Here is a 26,712-nt window from a genome sequence, read left to right as displayed (position 1 = left end):
TAAAGATGGCTCTAGATTTGGGCTACTTGAAGAAAGAGGCAGGAGTTACATTTCTCTCTGAAACAGAAACTGTAGGAATTGTGGTTTTTTTATTCTTCATTCCCTAACCAGCCCTGTTCCCCTCCACAACAGACTGATGTCCTATTTGGGCTAACTTTTTTATTCCCACAGAAAGAAAAAGATATAAAGCACTTCTCACCAGGCTGTCTCCAACTCAATTCAGTGACTCATTTATCAATCTTTTTAGTGGATGTAGAAGTCACACGAAGAGAACCTAAGAACCTCATCTACAATTAGTACTTAACATCAATAGCAGGTATCATCTGCTGCTCTTCCCTGGGTACAGAAACACAATAAAGTGTGCACTAACTTACATGAACACAGAGAGCAAAGTCTGCTGCTTCTCTTCTGGTACCGCAACGTGGATGAAGAAAAAAACATCCAATCCTCTTAAGATAATTGTAAATTTTGCACTGCACTGGAGGTTTCCAGTTGCTGTATCCTCCTAAACAGTAAAGAAGAAGAAAAATAATAATAAAAAAAGAAAAAAACCAACAAAACAGAAATGCCACCATGAAATAAGAAAGCAAGAAGGCAAAAGCAAAGATAAATCTGTCTTTAAAGACAGAATTAATTTTGACCAATTTCAAAGCTGAAGTAAACATATAGCCAAAATCCTGAAAGAACCCTTGCTCCTATGTTAGAAAAAAAAAAAAAGGGAAAAGTAGCTAGCCTGATCCTACAAAAAGCCTCTCATTTAGTTTTGTATAATTTTTCTTCTAATCCAAAAAAAAAACTTATCTTCTAGATGTCATGTGCATTTAGAGACAAGGGTGTGGGTTTGGTTTTTTTTCAGTTTTAAGCACAATTGTGGTTAATGTGCAGAAGCAGGAGCTCTGGGAACATAGTACAAGTAACAGAAACACTTCTCTTTTGGAATCTTGTACTAATGTAATGCCCAAGACTACTTCCAACAGACTCTTTAACTACCTGACACATCACGTGCCAGAACTCTAAAAAAGAAGATCCAAGAACTGGAGCAACAGCTGAAACAAATGCTGGAGTCCTGACAAACACTTGGATACAGTCAAGGATAAGCAAAATGAGGCTACAACTAGCAAAAAAATAAGTGCAGGAATTTTCTCGTATCCTAAAACGTAGTTAGGTCTGAGAAAATAGTTGGATAACAGAGATGAGCTGAGTAACAGGCCTTCTACAGATAAAAAGAATACCAGGCTGCAAGGGAAAGGAAAGGAGCAGCAAGACTCTCAAGGAGAAAAGGGAAAAACAGAGGAGCTTGCAGTTACTATGACAACATAAAAAGACAAACAAATAGAATGACAAGTTGAAGGGGGGAACTAAGAATTTCATGACATTCCAAACTGCTACGGTATAATGCAAATGGTCTGCAATGGGGAGGAAAAAAATGTTGCTTTATCTGCCAGAGTAGCTGGATATAAGAACAGATTTTTGAATGGAAAGTGAAAGCAGTCATTGATGGCACTTGAGGTGAGGACATGTGAAACTAAGGCTCAAGCAAACAGGCTGCAAAGGATTGTGTATTCCAACCTGCCCACCCCTAGTCTGACAAAGAAGTAGAAGCAATCTTCAGTAGATTTCTCCTGGTTTGTTTTTTTTGTTGTTGGGTTTTTTTGTTCGTTTTTTTGCCATTCATTGTCATCTGTTGTCACAGCCTTGGTCACTGCTATTTGGGAAAGACTTGTAATCACCAACCCTGGCTTTCCAAACGTACAACAAACATTTGACCAGGACAGCTGAAAATGATGACAAAACTATATTTACTCTGGTGGAGCTAGACCACAAATGAGTGAAGGACAACTCGGTATCTGAAAACAAAAACAATACAGAGCCTGGACAATACAATGGAGGAACCCAAAGCAAAGCTAGGACTATCAGCAATAGGAATAACAGAAATAATGCAAAAGTATCATACAAAAATAAGTAAAAAAAAAAAAAAATCAGCAATGTTGTTTGGGAAATACAGGAAAAAAATCAGAAGAGACAGGGATGTCACTATATTTTCACAGGCTAAGCAAACAAGAACATGCATGAAATAACTCTGTAAACCATTATTATGAGAGGCCACCTAAAACAATAAATCCAGATGTGCCCAGGAGCCTTAGTGTTCCTAGGCTCTGTAACAATATAGTTGACACTAATAAACTGCTTAAGTGCTCTCTGATATGAACATGGCCCATTTTAATCACTATAACTCTTCGGCATGAGTTTTTCAGTTCAAGTGCTGCAGGGTCCATTCCCATGAGGCAGCCTGCATGCAGCAACCTGTTTGGGAAGCAAGAAATTGAGTGGCACTGATATGGGCTGGGCTGGGCTGTGCCAGCAGGCGCCTTCATGCAGACCGTCCCTGCAAAGTGTCTTAACTAGCACAGAGGTACCTCTGGGTAAGATTATCGTATTAGAGGTTCCTAACAATAGATTAGTAACACTAAGACTGTACTATGGATTATTTCTCTTTCTTAGGTCAGAGAAGAAACATTTCTGACAACAATCAGACATTCCTGGATTCAATCAGGTTTTTTTTCTTACTGAATCAAAACAGGGCATGGAAATGGAAACCTTGGAAATAGCAATAGCACAGAAGACCCTGTCGTAACAAACAAGGTTTGGTCAATAAATGACAAACCAGTTTTAAGTAAATTAAACAAAACAACAAAGTATGACTGAAATCAAGTGTCTGAATTCAAGTGGTGAAAGTCTGATGTAACTGTGAAAAATTATTCTTTACTAAGCAATTCTTTATAAAACCCAGACAGAATAGCTTTGGACTTTACATGTCAAACAGGCCTGACATTTCTTCAGGTCAGATTGCTAACAGTTTCTTATTTTTATCTGTAGAAAAAGAAAAAAAAAAGTTTTTCCAAGGCCAAGTGGATTGATTAACTACAGAAATAAATAACAAACCTTCAGCAACTGAAAACCACAATCAACCCCCAAATCACAATAGCCTTAGAAGTCAAGCAGCACAGAGGTGAAGTGGAATTTGACCAGAAGTCAAGCTGGGCAAAGCCTCACAAATGATAATAAGAACAACCAACCGGTTGTTCAGTCATACAGAAAAGGGAACATAAATAAATGCAGCAGCCAGGCAGCAAGGATGAAATAGAAATCCAGGATGATTAGGTACAATCTAAACCCTCAAAATTACTATTTTCTGTGCCCTTGTGCACGTACATGCGCAAGAATACAGTTAGTGTAGTGAGAGGCCAAAGTCTAGGTAATGACAATACAGGAAATAATACAGAAGTAATGCCTGACCAGAACGTAAAACTCAGGAGCACAACCCACTTTAACAGAGAAAAATCAGAGGATTCGTCTCCAGATGTCCTAACAACCAGACATTAGACTACAGATCCAGGAGCACAGCTGACTGTTTGAAGAACATACACTTTACATTAACAAACATACTTGCTCTGCCTTCATCGCTAACTGGAATACCTGTTTCTTAGCAGAAAAAAAGAAAAAAGAAAAAAAGAAGGGATTCGGGCATCAATGGGCTTTTCTGTCCAACCTCAGCAGCATGAAAACTCTCAGCCTTCAGGATGTTCTTGATTATCTTTTAAAGGAAGAAATAATCAAGAACATTAAGTAAAGAAGTAGTGCAGTGCAATGGTCTTACACTAAGTGTAAAACATGCCTGAAAATTCCTACAAGTCTTAAGATATTGCCTATGTTCCAGACAACAAATATTTTGAAACCATCCCTTATCTAGACTTTACTGAAGTATTCAATGTACCACAGGCAAAATAATTATAAAGGCAGATACAGAGAAAACTAGTAGAAAAAGCATGAGGTAGACGAGAAGTTGGTTCAAGAATAGTCAGGGGAAAAAATGTATCAAGTTAAAGGGATAGTATTGGTAGACTTTGCAGAGTTTTCTTACAAACCCATTACAACACGAGTTCCATCAACCACCTTGTACCACTACTGGTATCTTCCAGATGTGAGATACACCTATCAGATACAGGATGAACAGGGACATCCTTAAGAAGCAAGTCAGAGACAGAAGAAAATTCAAGTATAAGAATGTAAAATCATGCCTTTTGGAACCAAAAAGAAAAAGAATATTAGGACAAGGACTTGGGAGTTAGAAAGAAAATAACCTCTGAGCATTATGGCTCTCCTGATAATAAAAATACCTGATAAAAAAAAAAAACTAGTATGATACAGCCTAAGTAAGTTAAGCAGGGAAGCCAGAAAGACTCCTAAACCATTCAGCAATTCTGGGACAGTATTTTACAAGGAATACTAAGAGCAGAGGAGATTAAAATGGAGTTGAAAAAGTTCAAGAACGTCTCTATTACATGGCGCCTGTGACACTGTAACTTAAGAAGCCTTAGTGACTGTTTGTTCCTGTTCTTCATTCTCTCCGACTCAAAGAATCTCTGCTCATGTATTTGTGTAGATTTGTTAATCTTATCTTATTTCCTTTAATCACTTTTTACCTTGAAAGCCCCAGATAAATGTCCCTTGGTTCAGGTTAGCTGGCAGCTGTGTGAATAAGCTTCCCCAGTTGTCCAGATCCACCAACACAATGTGAGTCATTGTACTCAGGTAGTCGAGATCGGGAAGTTCACCATCTTCAATGGGATAAAAAGGATGCATTTAAAGCTCACCTAACTTTCTGGTCAACCAACATACATCAACTTAAGATACGTTTTTGAAAATTCATGTATCCAACTGTTCTATAAGCTAAAAGTTATAAAATGTGATCCTGCGCTGTTTTTAAATCAACTGAGTAGCATTTAGTAATGCACAATTCAGACAAAGGAAAGTGGAATCATGCTGTAGAGCTGGATAGTTTTGTGCTAGGCACAGAAAGCTGTTGTCCTGCACTGAGACATTTTAATAGTCCATTTAATATTCAGCTGTGCACCCTCTACTGTGGCAAGTTTGTGACATTTAATTGCTCAACGCATAAAAGCATGTAAAATGTTTAGAGACATACTTTTTGCTGTGCATCTAACATAAATGCCAACCTTTTTATCAAAAGCATTATGACACCATGAGTAACTAAAAACACTTCCAGTTTTTGAACACAAGGTACACCTTTAGCATTCTTGATGCCATTTTTAGATGTAACATGAACTTCAAAAAAATATTTGCAGGCTCAAGGCAAAAAAAAACCCTAATACATACTGATAATATAAATTCTCAGCTGAAATTCTTTTTTGGCAAGTTAAGGAAACTGAGAAGATGGTGTTATAATAGGACTGCCTGCTTAGAAAGCACTGCCAGGCTTATAAATATTTGTACATACAAAGAAGGCAAGTTTCTCTTGAATGCGTGTGTAGTATAGATCACTTTTACATTTCTAGAAGATAGACCTCTGTTCGGGGTCCTTGATTGTCCTCTTCCTTTTAACATCTAATTATGCTCCAAACTAATTAGAAAATTAAATGTTTCGGTCCCAGGGTTCTCACATCTGCCTATTTTTCAGTTCTTTAAAGACTTCATGCATATGGCATATAGCAATAAATTTTTGAGTCCAAGTTCTGGAAACTCAAATATTGAGAATTCAAAATGCAGCTTTAAAAAATAACAAATATTAAATTCTGAGTTGATTTACAGACTGGATATAGGCAAATGGTACGCTACATATTTGTATTGACATTGAAACAGTGTGTTAAAGACAACAATATTTTTCTAATGTTAATAAAAAAAAAAAATAATTCTACAAACCTTCACCAGGCTCTTCAGAGTGCGTGGAGTTCTCTTTTTTTTCTTTCTGTCCCTGTATTGGTCCCTGCGGAGGAGACAGCCCTGGTCTTCCCTGAGTCTTAGACGGAGATGCTTCATGTTTTAGCTTGTGAGGTTTTCTGTCCACGCAAGCCCCACTTGCTGTGAACTTGAATACTGTATTTTCAGATTCTGATGCAAGACTTGATAGATCAGGTTTCTGCAAGAAGCAGTGTTTCATGTGATAGTGCTGCTGCGCGCTCTGAAGATCGTCAAAGTTTTTGTTGCACGCAGCACATCTAACAACATACATCTCTTCCTTATGTTTCAGTGACGTGTGACTGCTGAGATGACTGTTCAAATCAGCAAAATTCTGTGCAGTTGCAGAACAGAAGCAGCATCGAAACCATAAGTTGCCTTTTTGCAGCATGGCTTTCTGACAGTTTATATAATCATTCCTCCTGTTTATTCTGGAGACATAAGTTGTCCGGCAACCACAGGTTAAACGGTCTCCTTCTTCTACTGGGAGGAAGTCCTCCTCTTTTTTTATTGACGTTTCCATCTGCTCAGGCACAAATGCATAGTCCATGCTATGAATCTCCTTATAATGGATTAGAAATTCTTCTTCTGTGTCAAAGAAGAGATTACCACAAAGGCCACAGAAGTATTTAGTCTGTATCTCCTGGTTATGATGCTCTTGGAAGTGTCGCTGTAGCGTTCCTACTTTCCGAAAATGATTTCTGCATAAGCCACAGCAGTATCTGTGAAATGCATGACTTTCTAAGGACATGCAATGTTGTTTAACGCTCTCTTCAGATTCAAACATCTCCTCACAAATGCGGCATTGCCATTTTCCCAGAACAGGGCTTTTTTCAGGGGAGAGTTCCATAGGACTAGGAATGCAGTCTTTCCTTTTACTTACAGAAATGCACTCTGTGTCAGAAACAGATGGCATAGGTTCATCTTCTAGAGCTTCTTGTTCGTAATAGTAACTATGTCCACCATGAAATTCAGTCACGTGTCCCATGATATCCTCTTCTCTGAGATCTACAGAGCATGCTCTGCACCAGAGAAGAAAATTAGTCAAGTGTGCTCCTCCATGGAATCGACTCATATGCAGGCGGATAATGCTTGAATTTTCAGCAAGCTTTCCACACACAGCACACTTGTGACAGATCCTATTTGCTGATAAAATGTGCTTTTCTACTGACTCTTCTGTAAAAAACTTTTGAAGGCATTCACAAAACCAGGCTTTTACTTTGCAAGCACTACCTTGACGTTGGTTTACTACATGATCTTCCTTTTGATCTTTTAAATCGCTCTTCGGTTTTGAAGGAGTAGATCCCCTTTCACTAGTCGAGTCATTCGAAGTCAGATGTCTTTTAAGTAGTGGTCTTGACCGATCCACAATATGGCCCAAATGAGACTGATTTTTATTTCTTCCATTGATATGACAGAACATCAAGATGGACTCTTCCATTGTACTAAGAATTTTAATGTTATGTTGAGTGGTTTCCTTATGCTGGGTGATCTGATTCTTATCAACAAACAGTTTCTCACAGTTCTCACAGTGACCTTTTGTTTTAAATATCTCTGCAACTTGGGATACGCTCTTCTTTGACACCGCCACAGGCCCAGAATTACGACAACGTGTTCTAGAATGGATTAAAAAAATAAAGAGGTTATATCATAACCCAAAACATTTTTAAACTTTCAGATGTGCTTCGAAATATTACCCAGTAGCTACAGCAATTAGTGTGTGGAAATAGTACCCTCTGTATCCTTTAACTCACCTAGTAGTTTGCCAACAAAACTATGCAATGCCTACCTAGTGTCTCCACTTTAGAGAGAATTAGGTGCTAATTTCCAAAACCAGCACTCAGATTGATGCTTAGGTTATTGACTCAGTACATTTTAGAAATCAGATGCTGCCAACTTGTTGGGATTGTTCAGCCTGGAGAAGAGAAGGCTCTGGGGAGACCTCATTGCAGCCTTCCAGTACTTAAAGGGGGCTTATAAGAAAGATGGGGACAAACTTTTTAGCAGGGCCTGTTACGACAGGACAAGGGGCAATGGCTTTAAACTAAAAGAGGGAAGATTTAGACTAGATAGAAGGAAGACACTTCTTACAATGAGGGTGATGAAACACTGGCGCAGGCTGCCCAGGTAGGTGGTAGGTGAGCCCTCCCTGGAAACATTTAAGGTCATGTTGGACGAGGCTCTGAACAACCTGATCGAGTTGAAGATGTCCCTGCTCATTGCAGGGCGGTCGGAATAGATGACCTTTAAAAGTCAAAACTATTCTATGATTCTATGAACTTAGAAATCACAGAACCACAGAATTTTCAGAGTTGGAAGGGACCTCCAGAGATCATCTAGTCCAACTCCCCTGCTAAAGCAGGATTGCTCAGAGCACATTACTCAGGACTGCATCCAGGCGGGTCTTGAAAACCTCCAGAGAAGGAGACTCCACAACCTCCCTGGGCAGCCTGTGCCAGTGCTCTGTCACCCGAACTGTAAAGAAGTTTTTCTGTGTATTGGAACGGAACTTCCTATATTCCAACTTGTGCCCATTGCCCCTCGTCCTGTCACTGGGAACCACCGAGAAGAGTGTGGCTCCATCCTCCTTCAACCCACCCTTTAGATATTTGTTAAGCAATAATAAGGTCTCCCCTCAGCCTTCTCTTCTCCAGGCTAAAGAGTCCCAGCTCTCTCAGACTTTCCTCATAAGGGAGATGCTCCAATCCCTCAGTCATCTTGGATGCCCTTCGCTGGACTCTCTCCAGCAGTTCCCTGTCCCTCTTGAACTGGGAAGCCCGGAATTGGACACAGTATTCCAGTTGTGGCCTCACCAGTGCCGAACAGAGAGGGAGAATGACCTCCCTCAACCTATTGGTCACACTCTTCCCTATGCAGCCCAGGATTCCATTGGCCTTTTTGGCGACAAGGGCACATAGTGGAACAGACACCACGTTCTGTTGTTCTCATACAGAAAGTAACAAAAAGGATACAGACATCGATCAGCATTCTGCAGTGGACTGTATGGGGTAAAAGACACTGAAATGGGGCAGTTTTTTGATAGTTTACTCAGGAAGTCAACATTCAGATGGTCCTAGATGCCCTGAAATGCACTCACACCACTACGAACACACCTCCCTATCTGTTATCAGTCTATGGATGATCACATTATAAAGACAGCTGTCTCTCACAAACCTGAAATGAGCCGTTAATTCCATATGTGAGCGTAGTATCTGGTAGCAGGATATACACTTCACTTGAAAGGGGACCTCTTTGCACAGAGATATCAGAAGGTTCTTTGCATATGATGGGAAAGGTAGAGGAAGGCCAGCCTTCATTTCATCTATAATACGGAATGGCAGAAAGCACAACCACACATTAAAGAGTTTTTTCATAGTATTTCAGCTCTCAGATGACAGTTACAATTGTACTCATTTCCCACAGGGTTCAGAAAGCACGTTACCATGTGTCAGCTGAGCCACAGTAATTGTGCAATGGAAGCTTTAAGTAAAACTGCATTAATTTTTTAAACTTCTGTAACTATCTCATATCTGAATCTGTTTGCGTCTTGTTTTTTCATACTCAGTGACTGACTCCAGTTCCCTTTTCCTCCTTCTACAAGGTCAGATCAGGTATCTCTCTTTGGAAGGTTCTTATTGACCTTCTTCCTCTCCATCTGTCACCACCTGTCTACTCTTACTACATACACTTTTGTTTACAGCTGTGCAGTGTTTAAAAAAGTATACAGCTAATTTAAAAAAATACCATATACTCTGACCATCACTCTCTTTCCCATCCTCAATGTTAACTCTCCTCAAATTTTTTTTAGGTGCAGCATGTTTTGTTGTTCCAAGCACATACTCCGCATCTAACTCCAAGTGCCAGCAGAATAAAAAATTTCTATTGAAAAGAGACTAGGAAATGGCTTATGAACTATATATTGCTGTTAATGTTCTGTATCTTGGGGGACAAATTCTCTTTGAATTTTCTGTTTAGTAAGATGTGATGATCAGCAGGCAGTGATTTGAGGTTATGCCTTTCAACTAACTTCAGTGACAGATCTTACAGACCATGCTGACAGACCTACCAATGCAAAGGAAAAAAATGGAGTACCTCGGGTTTTTTTTGTTCTGAGCTAAGTGCTATCTACCTCTAAAGAAAAAACACTATTTTGTGCTTTTAGTCTTTTCAAAGCAATAGCTCACCAGCAATCTTTTTAAAAACCTATGGACTGATTTTGAAGGCATCTACACTCAGCACATTCAGAATTAATAACCTATTTGAGAATAAAAGTACGTTAGATTTACAACACAAGAGAACTCGGAACCATGGAGCTGACTGTCACTTCCATGAAGACAGCAGTATTGACTCAACCTGCAGGAAGATTCCTTAAGCCTGTCTTTACTGTACATTTCCTGCAGCCACCATGGAGGAGGGCAGAAGTAGAAGATATAGTTATGAAGACGAGAAATAACTATACCAGTCCTTTTGACCATGTAGGCTTACCCCAAAACATACACTATCTAAAATATGGCAGCATCTTCAATAAGAGGTCAACTCCATCTATATCTCATCTGTCTCAGCCATTTCCCCAACATTAAAGTAAATGCTTTAATGTCTATTGCTCACGTCAAAGCTAGAAAGTCAGTACAGCTATGATGGTCACTAACCCTGTTTTCAAGACCATGATCAGACACATCTTCTGTGAAATCTAGTAAGTATGGTTCAGAATGTTACCAGCTCACAAGATAACCAGTATTTTAGTCTTCAGTAGCAATGCAACCAGTGCAAGGCATCAGACTGGCAGTGCCATTCTAGCTAAGCAGGCTAAATTTGCAATTACATGAAGAAACCTTCACAGGTCTTTTCCACCAGGACTGCCAAGGAAACCAACAAGAAAGAAAGCCTCCAGCAGACTTCAGGCAGTACAGTAATGGAAAGGATCACCATAGCCAGTCTGACTGGAATTGAAAAAGAAATTCATGTGTTTTGGTCTGAGTTCCTATCAACATGCTAAATGTAAACTTATTTAGGGCAATAGTTGTAGAGAGTCATTGTAGAATGAGAAGCTTATACAAAGAGACATGGAGATAAAGGAAAGTTTGCTTCTCATTACGGCAACTGTGATGGAGGAATCATTTCTATACAAAAATATGAATCTCAAAGCATCTCCTCTTACAGAACTGTATCACACTTAAGATCTTAAAAGAAAAATAAGAATTCATTAAAACCAAATTTAAAAACCTTAAACTTTTTTTTTTTTAACACAGCAGAAAAATACAAGTCACTTCATATCATGAGGATCAATTATCAGAAGGAATGAAAAGCAGTACACTTAGTAGCAACATACCACTCAATTTTGAAACCTGGAGGAAGTGGTTCTTTGCTGACATATGCTGCAAGCATTCATCTCTTTTGGTGAAAAGGAAGAAACAGTTTGGGCATGCAAAACACTGAATATGCTGTGGAGGGAGATCTTTTTTATGTCCGTCATTTTCATTTAGCTGCAAGAGAAAATCTAGTTAGGAAAAATATTAAGTCAAGAAACCAGTCCCATTTCTCCTCATGTCTTTCCATTCCTCTCTCCCTTCTGTGGTAATATTTTCACTTCCAGGTTTTCAGCTACCACATCTATGTTTATCTACAGCCTACCCCTACGCACTTCAGCTCGTGAGTCACAAGGGACTGGCCAAACTGCCATTGTCAAACTCAGCTACTCAACCTTATGACACTGGCAACTTTTCCATTCCTTTCTTGCACCACTGGGAGCAGCCGCCTTCCCCAGGAACTATGAGTTCCATCAATTCTTAGATAGTCCCTTTACCCAGGCTCTCAGAAAAAGCTTCTTCTCTCACTAAAGCAGCTGCTTTTCCTCATGTCAGTTCTTCCCTAATCTTGCTAACCTCCAACCTCTCAAAATGCTGCTCCTTAGAGTATCTTGACAGGCCCATGACCTTTATAATATAAAGTCCACTCCTTCCACCTCCTTCGCCTTCTACATCAACTTCAGATCTCTACCTTCAATCTTTTAATTTTGTTTCACACATTTTTGCTTACTCCCTTCTTAGGTCACTCAAATAATCTTCATGATATGCTTATGCTTTCTTCCATAGTTTTGTTTAGTATTATCTCCCCAACCTTCCAAATCTTCTTGCCTACTGCAAGAGCTGCTCCCTTTTCCCAAACTTGGCTGTAACTCCTGCTAATGCCCCTGGACACGCCACAAGCACACACACAACTTGGATATGATGGAAAAAGAACAGGGACAAACTATGATGCAATCTTACAAGCTTGTCAGGTATAACTATGCATCAGGAGTTACTACCACTAGCTAAAAGTAGTACATTCAAATCAAAACTCAAATACCAGATAATACTCTTCCCTTCTGTAAGTTAACTAGTGAGTAGCAGCAAATACATCTATCTATCAGAGAGACTGGAAACAAAGAATAAACACTTGTACCTGAATCACCCAAGTTTCTTCTCTCATTCTGTTGCCCCCCCCTCCCCCCCCCCGTTTCTGCTGCTTCTCTTTACAGTCACTTATTTCACCCTAACTTCTTGCCTTTATCTTTTCTTTGGAGATGCAAAAAAAGGGAACACCTTTCAGCAGCACCAATAGAGGGACAAAAGGTTCAAGACAGAACTACAGCCCTCTTGAAAACACACTGGAATGTACAACCTAATAGTCAGACCTAATGGGAGTACTGTCAGGACATACCAGGTGTTTGAAACACAGCAGAATAAGAAAAACTATCTTAAAGACCAAAAGGAAGAAGGGGAGAGAAAGAGGGTTAAAAAGGGAAAAAAAATAATCAGTGCGTAATTATATGTCTCGAAAACCCTCTACTATGTTCAGTCAGGTGAGTTACTTATGAGCTTGCCTTAGATAAAAGATGATCGCTGTACTGCTGAGAGGTTGAAAATCTTTTGCAGCATATCACACAGGCAACAGCATTATTGGGGGGTCCGTGTAATGTGACTGTTGGGTCACAAGGAGAGTGATCAAACCTGGAAAGAAAGAAATAATTAACACACTAGTCCCCTCTAAATAGTAAAAATATTTCTTTAACGGGAAAAAAGTCTGTCTTTTGAAGCTATTGGATGAAAACCTATCAAATCAATCTAACCTGCAAAATTCCTCACTTCCCCTATCATTAACTGAATTAGTTGAAGTACTCTGTACAGAAATTATCCTCCCTGCAGCTTACCTGTTATAATGACCACTTTGCAGAGGAATCATACTGTTTTTAAGAGCAAGAGAACTAACAGAGCCTCACTTTCCTACAGACGGATTTTGAAAAATGTATTTATTTTTACCTCCCTGCACTAGTTCTGGCTGGGATGGATGTTTCTTTGTAGCAGCTTGCATGGTGCTGTATTTTGGATTTATGAACAGTGTTGATAGCACAGGGATATTTTAGCTATTGCTGAACAGGGCTTGCACAGCATCAAGCCCTTCTCTGTTTTCCAGACTGCCTTGCCAGCAAGTAGGCTGGGGTTAGGCAAGAGACTGGGAGGGGACGCGGCTGGGACAGCTGACCCCAGCAGACCAGAGGGATATGCCATACCACATGATGGCTGTGCTCACCAATAAAACCTGGGTGAAGGAGGAGGAAGGGGGGATGTTTGGACTGACAGCATTTGTCTTCCACAAGTAACCCTTACATGTGATAAAGCCCTGCCCACCAATGGGAACTCTTTATGTTGCTTTGCTTGCATGCACAGCTTTTGCTTTACTTATTGAAATGTTTTTATCCCAGCCCAGAGTTTTCTCATTTTCACCCTTCCAATTCTCTTCCCCATCCCACTGAGGTAAGCAAGCAGCTGTGTGGGACTGAGCTGCCTACCAGGGTTAACCCACAACACTCCCCTCAGCTTCTCTCCTTACCATCTTCTCCACGACACATTCACTGGTTAAAAGGCAGTATATGCTGGAATTGACCACAGACACAATGAGCGTTGACTAGCAATGATCAGCTATGAACAGGTATCTGGCCTATAGCTCTTATTGCTCTTTACCTTCATTAGGAGCATTTTTTTTAATCTTACCATCAAGTTATATATGTTAACCTTTTGCTCTTTTTCAAGTTTGGATGAAGAAATAATAGAACTGGAGAACAGAAATTGTTGCTCAAAAAACCCAAATATTAAAAAATGCTCAACAAGAGGAAGAAATCAATTCTGAATGAAAAAGAAAATAAACAAAAAAAAACCCAAAAAAGCAACCTAGCAGGAAGTTCATCGCATCATCTATATAAAATCTGTAACATATTAAATCTGCTCTCCAAATGGAATTTTGTTACTATAGGCAATTTAAAGTAGACCTGACGCTGATGTCCTAAGTTTGAGCATATTCCTTCATCGTTATTTTTTGCACTGAGCTCTTGCACTATGTCCTTACCTTTGAAGGTGACCTAGGAGAAGATGCCTGTTATCAAACTCTCTGTTGCAATGCATGACAGGACAAGATATGGGACTGCTGTTGACTTGTGTCTGACTTGCCCTCTTATAAATACCCCTTTTTCCACTGTTAACGGTGCCTGGTTTGAGACCTGCATTATAAAACAAAGCATTTAAGCCTCCATAATTCAGCTTCTGGTTAAGAAAACAAACAAAACACACAAGCCCTAAAGTAAAAATCAAGTTATACTGATTCTTGAAAGCTAGGTAACAATGCACTGTAACTCAACTCTACTACGGTAAGTCTGCTCTTTCAGTTGAAGAATCTGCCTCTTCAATCTTCAGTAGGATTACTTTTCAAACACTTGGAAACCCTTCCTCCAAGTCCTCCAGGCAATATTTTAAATCGATTGAAATTCCCAGAGTTACACTTACTTATGTAGACATTTTCCTGAGCAACAGTTCAGTAGTAATATTTTTTCTTCTAGCGATTTTAATTAAAAAAGTAGTTAACATTGCCTTAATGGTTTTTAGACTTTGTATATTACATTTTGTAAGCAGCAAAACTTTAGAAGAATCACTTTTATGGAAATAAGTGTATAAGAACTTTCAAGTGCCACACTCTAGCAAAGTTAATATTGTAACATTTGCTTATGTGTAAGATGTACCTGCAAGCTTAATGTCAGTATTGCTCAATGCAATTATCATATGTTCTATTCTGCAATGCAGGACTTAGAAAACATACCACTGAAACTTAATTTCCTATTCTTACCTGGCATTTTTAACCACTGGTCCACACATAATCTTGCAGCTTCTGTGTCACTGTGTTCCCGAATAAATTCTAGTTCTTGCAACCCATGAGCATATTGGGAATCAACTTTCTCCTGAAGGGGAAAACATATCAGGCAAGGTGGTGATTAAATTTAAAAGAAAAAAAAAAGAACAAAACAGTTCAATCAACATTAAGTATGTATACCAAAACTTTCATGTGGGTCTCTAAAAACCACCCACAAAAACTTAACGGTGGGGTGGGAATAAAATCTTACAACTTGACTGACTTCTATATAACACAATAAAGATTGAATGCAACAGTAATACAAAATTGAAAAGATAGTACTAATTTTTGTGCCCCAAATAAAAGCTACAGCCTCGGTCAATTAATTTATTTTTACTGCACCTACTGAAGTTTCTGAAGCATGCACATAACAAAGAAGATTCTTAAGATAAGATCATAAAAAGAAACAAATAATAATGAAATTTAAAGAAAAAAAGCAACACAAAATGGTTATTGAAACCAAAGGGTCAATTGGTTCCACTGCCAAAGAAAAAAAAAAAACAAACAACCAAAACCATGGCAGTTTCACTTTGAAGAGTAATTTAATTCTGGAGATTGCATTACCTGATGAGGACTGAGGTGCTGCCCAGCAGGAAAGTATTCATCATTAACTAAAGAATGTTCTAGCCTTCATTCTCAGACTACTTTAAAAGCTACATAGCTATCTCTGACTCCACTTTACAGTTGAAAAACCATGTATGGAAGCATTAAGAGACTGCCAAATTTGAAGCGGAGGAAACAGGAGAGGGATGCAAGCCTTCAGGGCTACCTTGGACTACATCTAAAAGCTTTTTACTCTGTTGCATTACAGTTGCATAGGCTGTTGTAGACTATAACAAGCTGTAACTATAGTATAATTATGTCAATTTAAAAGCCATTAACGGTGTTCAGAAAATTAGGCTGGAAAGTCAGCATGTTCCAGAAATATTTGATTTGCATTTGTCCCTGTTGAATTTCATGAGGTTCTTCAAGCTGTCCAGGTCCCGCTGACAGCAGCCCTACCCTTAAGCCCACTGACCGCATCTCCCAGTTTGTAATAGAAATAAAAAAATCATGCCTTTTAAATAGCCACACAACACAATTAATAGGATTAAACTTTAAAATTTTGCCTTATACATAGAAAATTTGTAACCCATTATAAAATATTAGCTGATACGGAGATTTAACGTGGCAAATGGCTTCCCCAAAGTCTCAGACAAAAGCAGGTAGATAACCAGGCTTGCTGCATGGTGGTTTGTGATAACTGCTATTTTTCAATTATTTAACTAGAATAATTTATGCTAAGGTACCTCTGCTATATATACAAACAAGAGAACAACTTTTTACCATTGGCTTGCATGAAGTTAGGTGTGTGTCGTCCCCCCCCCCTTATAAACTGCATAAGACTAGCAAATTCATCAGTTAAAAGCCACTGAAGAGATAAAGTCCATTTCAAATGATGCCCCAGAAGCAAAAATTTCTAGTTACTAGTTCAAGGTCTGGCTCACCACTTTTTTTTTTTTTTTTAACTTAGCAGTGAAAAACACACTCGTGACTACAAGGCCCGTATTATGCAATTCTACTGAAACAAAATATGTCCAGTACCTTAAAGGCTTTGTTTTTCTCTTCTTTTTGCTGTTTCTCTACTTCAACATGGCGTGCCAGACGATCCAGGGTTGATGCAACTCGTTCCTTCTGATAGTCAATGTGATCTTTACGCTTAATATTTCTCTACAGTTGAAAAGTTAAACTTTTATTTGGTAATTGTTAAGTAACAGGCAGTAATACAGTTAAAAATGATGCCCAAGCATCAGGACATAACTCAGTACAGATACTCTGATCCTAGGTTACACGACCTACCTTGCTAGTTTTCTCTTCCTATTTACCAGCATCTGTAACTTGTGTTAAAAAACTAATAAAACAACCCCCAGCCCTACACATTCAAGGCAGTTCAACATCAGCCTCACCAAGGCACTAGAAGGAACATGGATGACTTCTTTAAGTAGGTAAACAAAATTCCTAAAGATTTCAAAGCCAACATGCAACCCATCTGAAGCACTGAGAACTGCTATCATTCTTGCTCTAAGACAATATTGCCCAGGATCTTCAGAAAGGCAGATCATTAGCTTTTATCTAGCGTAAGGGACAGGCCGTACACTATAGTTTGCTCCTGCTACACCATCAGCTCTAGCAATCATCACTGCCAAGTGAGTGTGTACATGTACAAAAGATCCGCCTTTCCTTAAGAACCAGGTTTATTACACAAATCCTCTACAGCAACACTGGAAAGCAGAAGTCAAGAGATGTCCAATGCTGCCAAAACCAACTCTAGTAGAGTCATTCTCAGTCACTGTCCCTCTCAAAGGCCCTGCAGAGCAGGCAAAATTAGCTTGGGGGATACATGAATTGACCAGCCTGCTTCTGACCCATACCTTCTTAGCAGGGATTATGAAGAATGAGGCTCAGTTAAGACCAGATTGTGATCAGAATAAGGTCCTCCAACCTATAAACTGCTCCTAAAAAGTTATTTTAGAAGGAAAAGTCCTGGCAGTAGGCCAGATACATTTACAGGCTAGAGACTGGACACAGACTTCTGAAGTTGCTTGTAAAGTGGTATTTTTCTGTGACACACTTGCTAAAAACCACTGAAACCCAAATAAAAGTTCCAAGGCTATTTTAGGAAGGCAAAAAAGAACTCCAGAAAAAAAAAAATAAATGAAGAGTTGGCATTCTTGCCTTCCACTCAACAGTAGGTAAAAATCAAAATACTTTAATGTTGGTTTATTTATTTATTACTTGTAAAAAACACCTCTAACAACTTTTTGTGAAGAGTAACTGATGGGAAAAAATACAGAAGACTATTTTATTCAACTGAGAAGTCCCAAAATACATTACAACATACTCACATGAACATAAGAACTGCTGTTAGGTTCTTCATCCTCACTACTGACAAGATCAATGCATTCAAGTACAGGTCTTAAAGGCCCTTCCTGAAAAAAAAGTGTTAAACACACACACAAGCATTAAACTGTCTTCCTCAGAGAGAAAATGTTGCATGCATTACAGCACACTGTCAGCATGAACAAAACCTGGAAAATTTCATCAAGGTTTCAAGAGGGTGCAGTAGAGAAATTCCTGCATGGCTACTTTTCCACTTAACAGACTAATCCACAAAATTGGTAGAACATGCAAATAAGTAGTCATAAATCATTAAAATATCAACTTAACATACAGATATCAACTAGAAAAAAGAAGATCAAGTGAACAGTCTTGGCTTGCTTAACAACTTTATATTCTTCACCTTCTCAATTAATTTAGAGCTTAATTTATTCAAAGATACTCAACTTGCACCATTAACTCAATGGCAATAGGGTAGCAGGCTACCACCAATAGAGGAACAGTCTTAGATTTCACTGAACAATGCTAAATGTTTTTTTTTTTACTGTTTTTTCAGTGCTTATTTGGTTAAAAGACACATATTAAACTCCAACTCCAAAAGAAATTAAACTCCTTAGGCATTTCAAACATTAAGGAAGTAGGGAACAGCTTCATACATGTTTAAACCCCAAAGGCTACTCCTTTCTGAGGAGATATTTCATAATCAGGCTACAAATGTCTTCTCTATACTAGAATCACAATGAGGGGGTGTCACTTGATTTTTAAAGAAAACACATTTCACCCATTCACTCCACATACTCAAAAGCACAGAGACGTGCAAATAGTCTGTCCAGCATTCAGTTGCAAAGGTACGCATCTAGGAAGCCTGGTCAGGACTCCATGCAGCTATACGAAAGACAAAGGACGATGGCTATCAACAAATCCTTAGGTCTCCATTCCTGGCTTGGCAGTCATGTGCTCCTTTTGCATACTGCCAGTCTTCTGTCTCTCTCAATGCTGCTCCCTCCTCTGAGTCACTAAATGTTATTGGTTTTGCTTCCTCCTTAGGATGTCTTAAGGCTCTAGCCCTGTTCTGTGTCTTATGCAATTACCTTAGGGGTTTAAGCCTGGGTTTTAATTTGTGTGAATGCTGTCCCTTGCTTTCCTGATCTGAGTTGTCTTCAGAAACTTCATGTAGACGGTCTGTGACCTCAGTGACCTGCTAGTCTGAGCACTATCAACACCAGTTGATTTACATGCCTTCATATGCCTCCTTTTTTTCATTCTGCCTGGTGCGTGCGTACACGTGCGTGTATATATTCCCATTCACTCTTCATTCATACCAATTTCAACATTTCTACTGCAAGCTTCTGGCAGATAGCAGAATTTTGATACAAACATGAGAAAGCAAGCTGAAAAGAAAAATTAAAATCAGCAACCCAAACTATGTACATAGGTCATAAGCTTTTTAAAGAAGATCCACAAAATAATGTCTGGAGCTCCAGCCACGCTCGCTGTAACAAGTCTTCTATTTTTAAAGGCAAAAAAAAAGAAGCACTATGTCCACATGATCTGACATCATGCACAAAAATCTCCGTATCATGCTACAACATTATCACATGCCAACTAAACAATCAGTATAATGAACATGAAACATGATGAGTAAGTCTACATACACCACACAAAAATATTCCCAGTGACCCTAACTCACATCCATGGCCACACATGTACGCATCTTCAGTAAAAGGCAAAGTTAACGAAAATCTCCATATGCCAGAAAAAAATTTCCCACACAAATTCTCAAAGTTACTATCTAACCTCAAAGTAAATAAACCAAAACCAAGGACAGTTTAAGTTTCTGGCAGTGAGGATGAGTGGTGGCTGTTTGGGGAGGGGTGGTGTGTTGGTGTTGTTTTTTCATTTTGGTTTTGTTGGGTTTTGTTTTTTTTGGTTTTGGTTTGTTTTTATTTTTTAAAGTCTGTACATGCAATGCCATCTACATCACATGACAGAGTTTTTGACTAAACTGTAGTATTAGCTATTTGTCTGGCAATATTGCTGGCAGATAGCACAGAGCTGTTACATACTCCAAAAGTATTCTTAATTTGTAACAAAAAGTAAAGTTCTCCAGGCAGAAGGATTGACAATAGTCAGAAGACCGACTTTTTGAAGAGGTGCAGTACTATATCCACATCTCTGCCATATATTGGGCTGTGTGCCCAAGAACTTAACAATCAACCAACCAACTAGGTTGGCCAGGAAGATTTATTGCCTCATGAGAAGTAGCAGAGAGAACAGCAGCATGCAATTCTCTCTGCTGCCCTTACTGCACCTCATTCTTTCACCTTTCAAGGCTGTAAAGCTGTTTAACTGGCGAGGCATAAACAGCCCTCATTGTCTCACTGGGGAGGAAGAGGGATGATGAGACCTTGGACAGATGACAAAAGCTTATGAGTCAGGCCACAAGCCTCAAATTACTCCAAAAGAGTGTTTAACTTTCTATGATTAAGTAAAGAGAACATTGTTTTCTAAATGAAATCTAAAAAAAAAAAAAAAATAAAAAATTCCATGACAGATTTACTTTTGTAGAAACTGAAAACCTCTACGAACTTATAAGTAAATCTTTATTAAACAACAAGTGTTAGCAAGTAACAGTTCAAAGAGACACTCAGACCACCTGACTGTCCAATCAGTTCAATAATGTGTTTTGAAGTGTTCAACTCTGATCCTAACAGCTGTAGCTTCTTCAAATGCAGTGATTTTCCTTATTAAATAGTATAAACCTATTGCAATTAGATCCACTCAGCAACTGCTTAAGTCAATATACGAGAAACCCTGATTGAAAGCCACAATTAAATGTCACAACACTGGTTTAGATCCATCCCAATTGAGTACCATTCCATAGAAAAGACTCCAAATACTACTTCTAAAGGCACAGTGACTTCAGACCAGGCTCATCCTGACAACAGTGCTTCTCTCTACTGAAAAGCATTGATACAAAAATGAAAGTGGAAGTTCAAAGGCTCTTTATTCAGGGGCTCTGGGTAGAAATCATCCTCATGGAAGGAGACTGAATCTAGGACTACTCTCCTCTTTAAATGATCGTAGAGACCTTCTGAGAATTTCATGCAAGCCATAGCTTCAGATGGACTTCCTGTATTTTTAATCTTGGTTGGAGAAGTGGCACCAGGTGAAACATACCTTTTTTCCAGCAAGAGAGAGCAGGTATTGCGAGCAAACATTCCCAGTTAATACTCTAGTACCATATGGAGGGAAAGTTCTCAACAGCAGTAGTTTAGCTTCTGCTTTGTTGGCTCACCTCCGCACAAGGTGAGCCCCAAATTGAAAGTTAAGAGAAGTTTTAATAACTTCATTTTTTCCAATGGGTTTAAACTAAAGAATGACATAATGCAAAGATAATGCCAGCCCTGAAGATTCCATCACTGTAGGAGAGGCAAGAAGCCAAGGGTCAGTTACCTTCATCCAACTCTTTGTATCTCCCCACAAGATAAACACCACCAGCTAAAACGTATTTTGGCACACCAGAGCCTGAGATTACAGAAGAAACAACATCAACAAGCACTCAAGGAACAGCTGAAAGTTGGGTCCTCTCCAGCTGACTGTATTGGCATACTGGGCTTCCAGAAAGCCATCAATGTTCAGTCTTCACACCTTAGAAGCAGATCCTTCACATTTCAAAAACCTCAAAAAACCCAAACAAAAACCTCCCATGCTCCACTTCTCAATTATCTCTCTAAACAATCTTCGAAAGCAACTCTTCTCACCAACCAACAGCCATGCCACTGAGCAATAAACCAATGGCTAAATCACAGCTATTTCAGTTGCTAGGAGAATTTCTAGGTTTTAATTCATAGAAAAATATCTTTTGAGCCTTCAGACAGCTGTGGTGTTTCTGCTTTTATTCATAGCTTCGGTTGAAAGCATTAGCACTAAATCAACAAAACCATAATTTCACTATGCTATGCAAAATACCAATTATAACAGGTAATAGAAACAAATCTGTTTCATTGGTGGCTGGTAAAGATGGAGCCTCGTATTCATCTCCAAGGACAGTTTCTTCTTGAGGAGTTCCATGAAGCTCATTTTTACTACCTCCAGAAGTTTTCTCAAAAAGTCCTAGACTGTGGTCTCACTTTTTTCCCCCCTCCCTCATTTCAATCAATCTTTGGGTAATCAGGCCTAGCTAACAGACACCTAGTCCACTGATACATCATGTAAGGGTTTTTTTGTTTGTTTGTTCAGTGTTTAGCTTTACGTGCATTCAAACCAAACGCCTTGTTTACTTCAAAAGCACAATTAAACTTCTGCATAATTACACACACTAGCATACAGAAAGCATGCAACTAGCTTTCAATATATGTGACCACAGACCTAACATATCTTTGACAAAACAATTATGCAAGTATAATTGTGTAAACACACTAATTATCATGGAACAAGCTTACATTAAAATAAATTTTAAAAATCTGACACAAATTGTACTCTTTGTGCTTGAAATCTTTGTCCCAGCAGATTTCCAACTTGAAGACTGCTGAGTAGCTAACTGACATTGCGAACCAATGTGCATTTATAAATTTCTGTTTTGATTTCTGTGACCTAGCAAATACAAAAATCCAAGTCCTCAGCTGACTTGGGTTGGGAGCAAAAATAGAAGTCCTGCTTCAGAGGTGCTTCTTAACACCTCTATGATTTTATTCTGTTCCTGCTGTGATGCAACGGAAAGCCAGAGACAAATACTTGAGTCTATATATCTAATATTTAACACCTTAGGGGGGAAAGGAAACAAAACATTTAAATGGTAATGATCATGTTTCAGCAAACCACTCGATTTTAGTATATTCCAGGGCCAAGTGTTCTTCAGATATCATTTTTATTGGAAAACAACAATTACAACTAGAACCAAAAACTTCACCTGTTCCTTAAGACCTCTGTAGGAACTCAAAGAAGTGCAATTGTTTTTAATGAATTGATTTTCCTAATATCATCAGTTCCCAAAATAGGCCAGAAGTCCTCTTCAGGTTTGAAATAAAAACAAACATTCATCTGCAAAAACATAAGTGGCTGCTCCAACTCTTCCAGGGCAGAAAGGGGCTGTATCTTTTGTTATGAAGTGCAGGCAAAACATTGTAAAAAGGAAAAGCTGCAAAGTATATGAAGTATGTTTGTTTATCCTGAATCTCAAATTGAAATCAAGTATTGAATTACTGAATAAGCCAGAGCCCATAGAAGCATATTTTCCTTTGAATTCAGACTTTTGAAATAAAAATCACCAACAGTGAAGAAAACTTGGCATAAATGTACCATTGCATCACAAAATGAAAGTAATTTTTAAATACATAGATCTTCAATTTTCCAGTTGAGTTTTACTTTGTACACATAATCTTTATATGTACTTAACAAATGTTTACAGAAAATAAGCACAAATACCCTCCTTAACAGTGTTTGCCATTGTAACACAACAGAGGAGTCAGGAGGTATTTAAACACTTTATAAAATGATATATTATTTTGAGGTCCCACATAGAGTAACAAAGGTAAGAAGAGCCCCTGCCTAGGAAAGCCACCAACTTTATCAGGGATGACTTATATTTTTCAAAAGAGCAGCATAATGAAGAGCCTCATCTTTTAATAAATTTGTCAGGAAAAAAAAAAAAACCAACAAAACCAAACACAAACAAGCGGACCATTAAAAAAACCCAAACAAACAACAAAACAATTCAGGAGGAGTCCAATGCTTTCAGTGCAGACTGTGGCAACCTGAATAAAGTGCTATAGAACCCATTAAACCTGTGAATCTTTTCACTCTTGCCTTATCCTTCCCAAGGAAACAGAATGGGGGCCAAACCATGCTGTCCGAAAAAAATTAAGCCATTAGGAATAATGACTTGCATTGTAAATTAAATTTATATTTTTCTGCCAGTAGACAAAACTTACAATTTAATGTTTTTAAATGGACAAAATATGTTGTAATGCAGAATTGAAAGGTGGGAAATTATGGAAGAACAGTTGTAAGTTTCCTGAATGAGGGTGAATCTGGGTGTAAAAGCTCAAAAACTCTGGCAGCAGCAGAGATTGCTTTTGTTCCATCAAGTGAAGACTTTTTGTTACAGTCTTCCTACAGTAAGAATTCAAATACCTTAAGACGTTAGATTGAAATGGAAAAAAAAAAAAAAAACCACCAGAAAAAGCTCCAAAACAAGCCAAAAAATCCCACACCAAGAAAACCACTGAACTTTCAAGTAAAAAAAAAATAAAAGAAGAAAAACACACAAAACAAAACAGTTGTAGGCCACATAATCTTTATGAAAATGAGCACAGGTTGAGATATCCAAGTGGCTTCTCTAATTCAATTTATACACTGGTGCACTGGGTCCTCAGGACATGCAGAAAATAGTACTTTTATGATCAGGTAGCACTCATACACAACTTTACGAAGCCTATACACTTCTAGTCATACACATGATTATATGGAAACAATGATCTAAAGCTAGCCAAACAGTTTAGAAATCCTTTTGCAAAGTCCAAGTTCACCCTCACTCAGATGAGCAAATGGGAGATTCAAGGATGCATTGCTGACATTAGGCGATGGCCAGAGTCACACACCCTTCCCTTTGTATTCATCAATGACAACAGTAAGCTTGTCACCTCAAGACACCAATCCTGCACAAACAAGCCTAAGCACAGTCATATTCCTATATATAGCAGCCTCTCTCAGAAGCAATCATCACTGGGACCACAAAGGCTCCATATTATCCACAGATAAAATCAAGGAAAAAAAAAAAGATATCAGAAGTGTTGAGTTTAGTGAGTCTCTTTTCTTTCAATTACTGCTCTTGGCACTCCAGCAGCCCTTCAATCATTATGCATTCAAAGCTATACTAGCTTCCTCATTCTTTGTCCAGTGTTTCAAGAAAATTAAGCTTATTCAATCATGCCACACAAATGCTTGTGTGAGCATACAATGAACTTTGAACTCATGGGTCAATTTTGACCAAACAAACCAAAAGACCAAGAAGTCTGAGAGATAAACAGCTACTTACATTTTTTGCAGAAATATACACATCCCTCATAGTTGAGAACCTAAATACCCCTGCAGAAAAAGTCTGTATATTGAACCTAGGCTTTAATCAAACCGTGCAAAACAGACAAAACACTAACCACCTAGTTATTCTTCAGCATTAAAAATGAGAGAAATCCATAGGAAACGAATCATTATTAGTCCTGGCATCAATTAACCACTTGATCTTATTTGCATGACTTTTTCTTCAAGGGAAAGTCACCTTTCTGCTCTTGCACGTATCCCTGCCATCCAGCACCACTTCACTGATGACGAATTGAGGCCAGAACACAGGCAGCATGAAAAACATTCTGCTTTTCTTGGATATTCAACACATTTAAGTGTGTTAAAGTTACATTCACATAAGCCACATGCCAACATTAGACTAGGTGTTGTACTGTAGCTCTGATGCAGGGCTTCACAATTTCAGAAGACTGTTTAAGGCCTCTAACCCATTATTTCCTTCCTCTTCTTATAAACAAAGTATAGTGTGTTTGACATTGTTTTACAGAGTGAGCAGCATTTTATTCCATTAACTTCAGTGGGACTATTCATGAAGTAAAATGCTATGCAACACGTTCACCAGAAAAGTCATCTACAGTGACTTCTCACATGCTTCATTGATCACCATAATCCCCCACTCACCTGCTTTGGATACTCAAGTGTATATTCTCTCTATAAGACCTACCAACATCATCTTATAGACTTCCAAGGAAGGGGTAGACAAAACGTTAAGATAAACTTGTTATCTGCCAAAGATTTACAACTTAAATTATCTTTAAACCCAAAAGTAATGCTTTCCATCAAAATGTAGTCAAGATCATCAATACAGTACAGAAAAATCCCTTCCCATTTTATCAGGCTAGTGTGAGCACATCTACAGTAACAGGCAGCATGTTTCCAGTTCAAGATCTACTTACCCCAACGAACTCAATCTCATCTTCACTTTCAGATGTTGTTGATTTACTCTCATGAATGTTGATAGAGCTACAAGACTCCATTATCTAAACAGAAACAAACCAAAACATTCTTCGTAATTTTCATTTCGTAATTTTCTTTAACTACTCAGCATTTTCCATTTTATACCTACTTTGGCTTTACAGCCTATCTGCACTCAACAATCCTCCCTGTATCATTAACTGACAATTATTCTTGATTAGATATCATCAAGAAATTCTTTATTGTGAGGGTGGTGAGACACAGGAACAGGCTGCCCAGGGAACTTGTGGGTGCCCCATCCCTGGAAGTGTTCAAGGCCAGGCTGGATGGGGCTTTGAGCAACCTGGTCTAGTGGGAAGTGTCCCTGCCCATGGCAGGGGGGTTGGAACTCGATGATCTTCAAGGTCCCTTCCGACCTAAACCATTCTATATTTATTGGCAATACCAGAATAATTTTGACTCGAATCGCATTACTTTTTTTTTTTTTTTTCCCAAACGTGCAAAACGCGGCCTGATCTACAAAGCACCCCCATACCTATATGCCCCCAGCAGCCACAGCTATAGCATACCGCCAGAGTTCAACAACACCCTTAAGCCTGAAAGCCTCGGCGAGAGGCAGACGGGGGCTCTGGCCTAGCGGCACCGCGGGAACACAAACACGGGACGGCTTACAAACAGACGCGGGGGCGACCCCAGGTATAATTGGCAACTACAGGTAATTCGGACGCCTTTAGCCACTTTAGGACCGCAACAGCGCCAGAAAGCGGAGCTTCTCGCCTCAAAACAAGCGCCGTCCTGCCAAAGGCGAGATCCCCGCGAGCGGCGGGGATCCGCGGCCCACCCGAGGGCGGCTTTGCCGACTCACCT

At 38.9% G+C, this 26,712-nt stretch overlaps 1 protein-coding gene across 1 annotated transcript in view; it reads right to left on the bottom strand.

Moving 5' to 3' along the window:
- ZNF451 (zinc finger protein 451) overlaps positions 1-25,907 on the bottom strand; it is a 39,678-nt gene extending 13,771 nt beyond the window's left edge. Inside the window, exons 1-11 of the mRNA XM_009879836.1 lie at positions 25,827-25,907; positions 17,859-17,942; positions 16,558-16,683; positions 14,911-15,022; positions 14,140-14,290; positions 12,620-12,746; positions 11,087-11,240; positions 8,932-9,079; positions 5,722-7,373; positions 4,485-4,619; positions 375-505 (exon numbers count right to left, since the gene is read on the bottom strand). Coding sequence (XP_009878138.1) covers positions 375-505; positions 4,485-4,619; positions 5,722-7,373; positions 8,932-9,079; positions 11,087-11,240; positions 12,620-12,746; positions 14,140-14,290; positions 14,911-15,022; positions 16,558-16,683; positions 17,859-17,942; positions 25,827-25,907 — 2,901 coding nt within the window. The remainder of the gene's footprint in view (positions 1-374; positions 506-4,484; positions 4,620-5,721; positions 7,374-8,931; positions 9,080-11,086; positions 11,241-12,619; positions 12,747-14,139; positions 14,291-14,910; positions 15,023-16,557; positions 16,684-17,858; positions 17,943-25,826) is intronic.
- Between the last annotated feature and the right edge of the window lie 805 nt (positions 25,908-26,712).

The sequence above is a fragment of the Charadrius vociferus genome, unplaced genomic scaffold (genome assembly GCF_000708025.1).
Source record: "Charadrius vociferus isolate BGI_N301 unplaced genomic scaffold, ASM70802v2 scaffold342, whole genome shotgun sequence".
Lineage (NCBI taxonomy): Eukaryota > Metazoa > Chordata > Aves > Charadriiformes > Charadriidae > Charadrius > Charadrius vociferus.
This window is presented reverse-complemented; position numbering and strand designations above follow the sequence as displayed.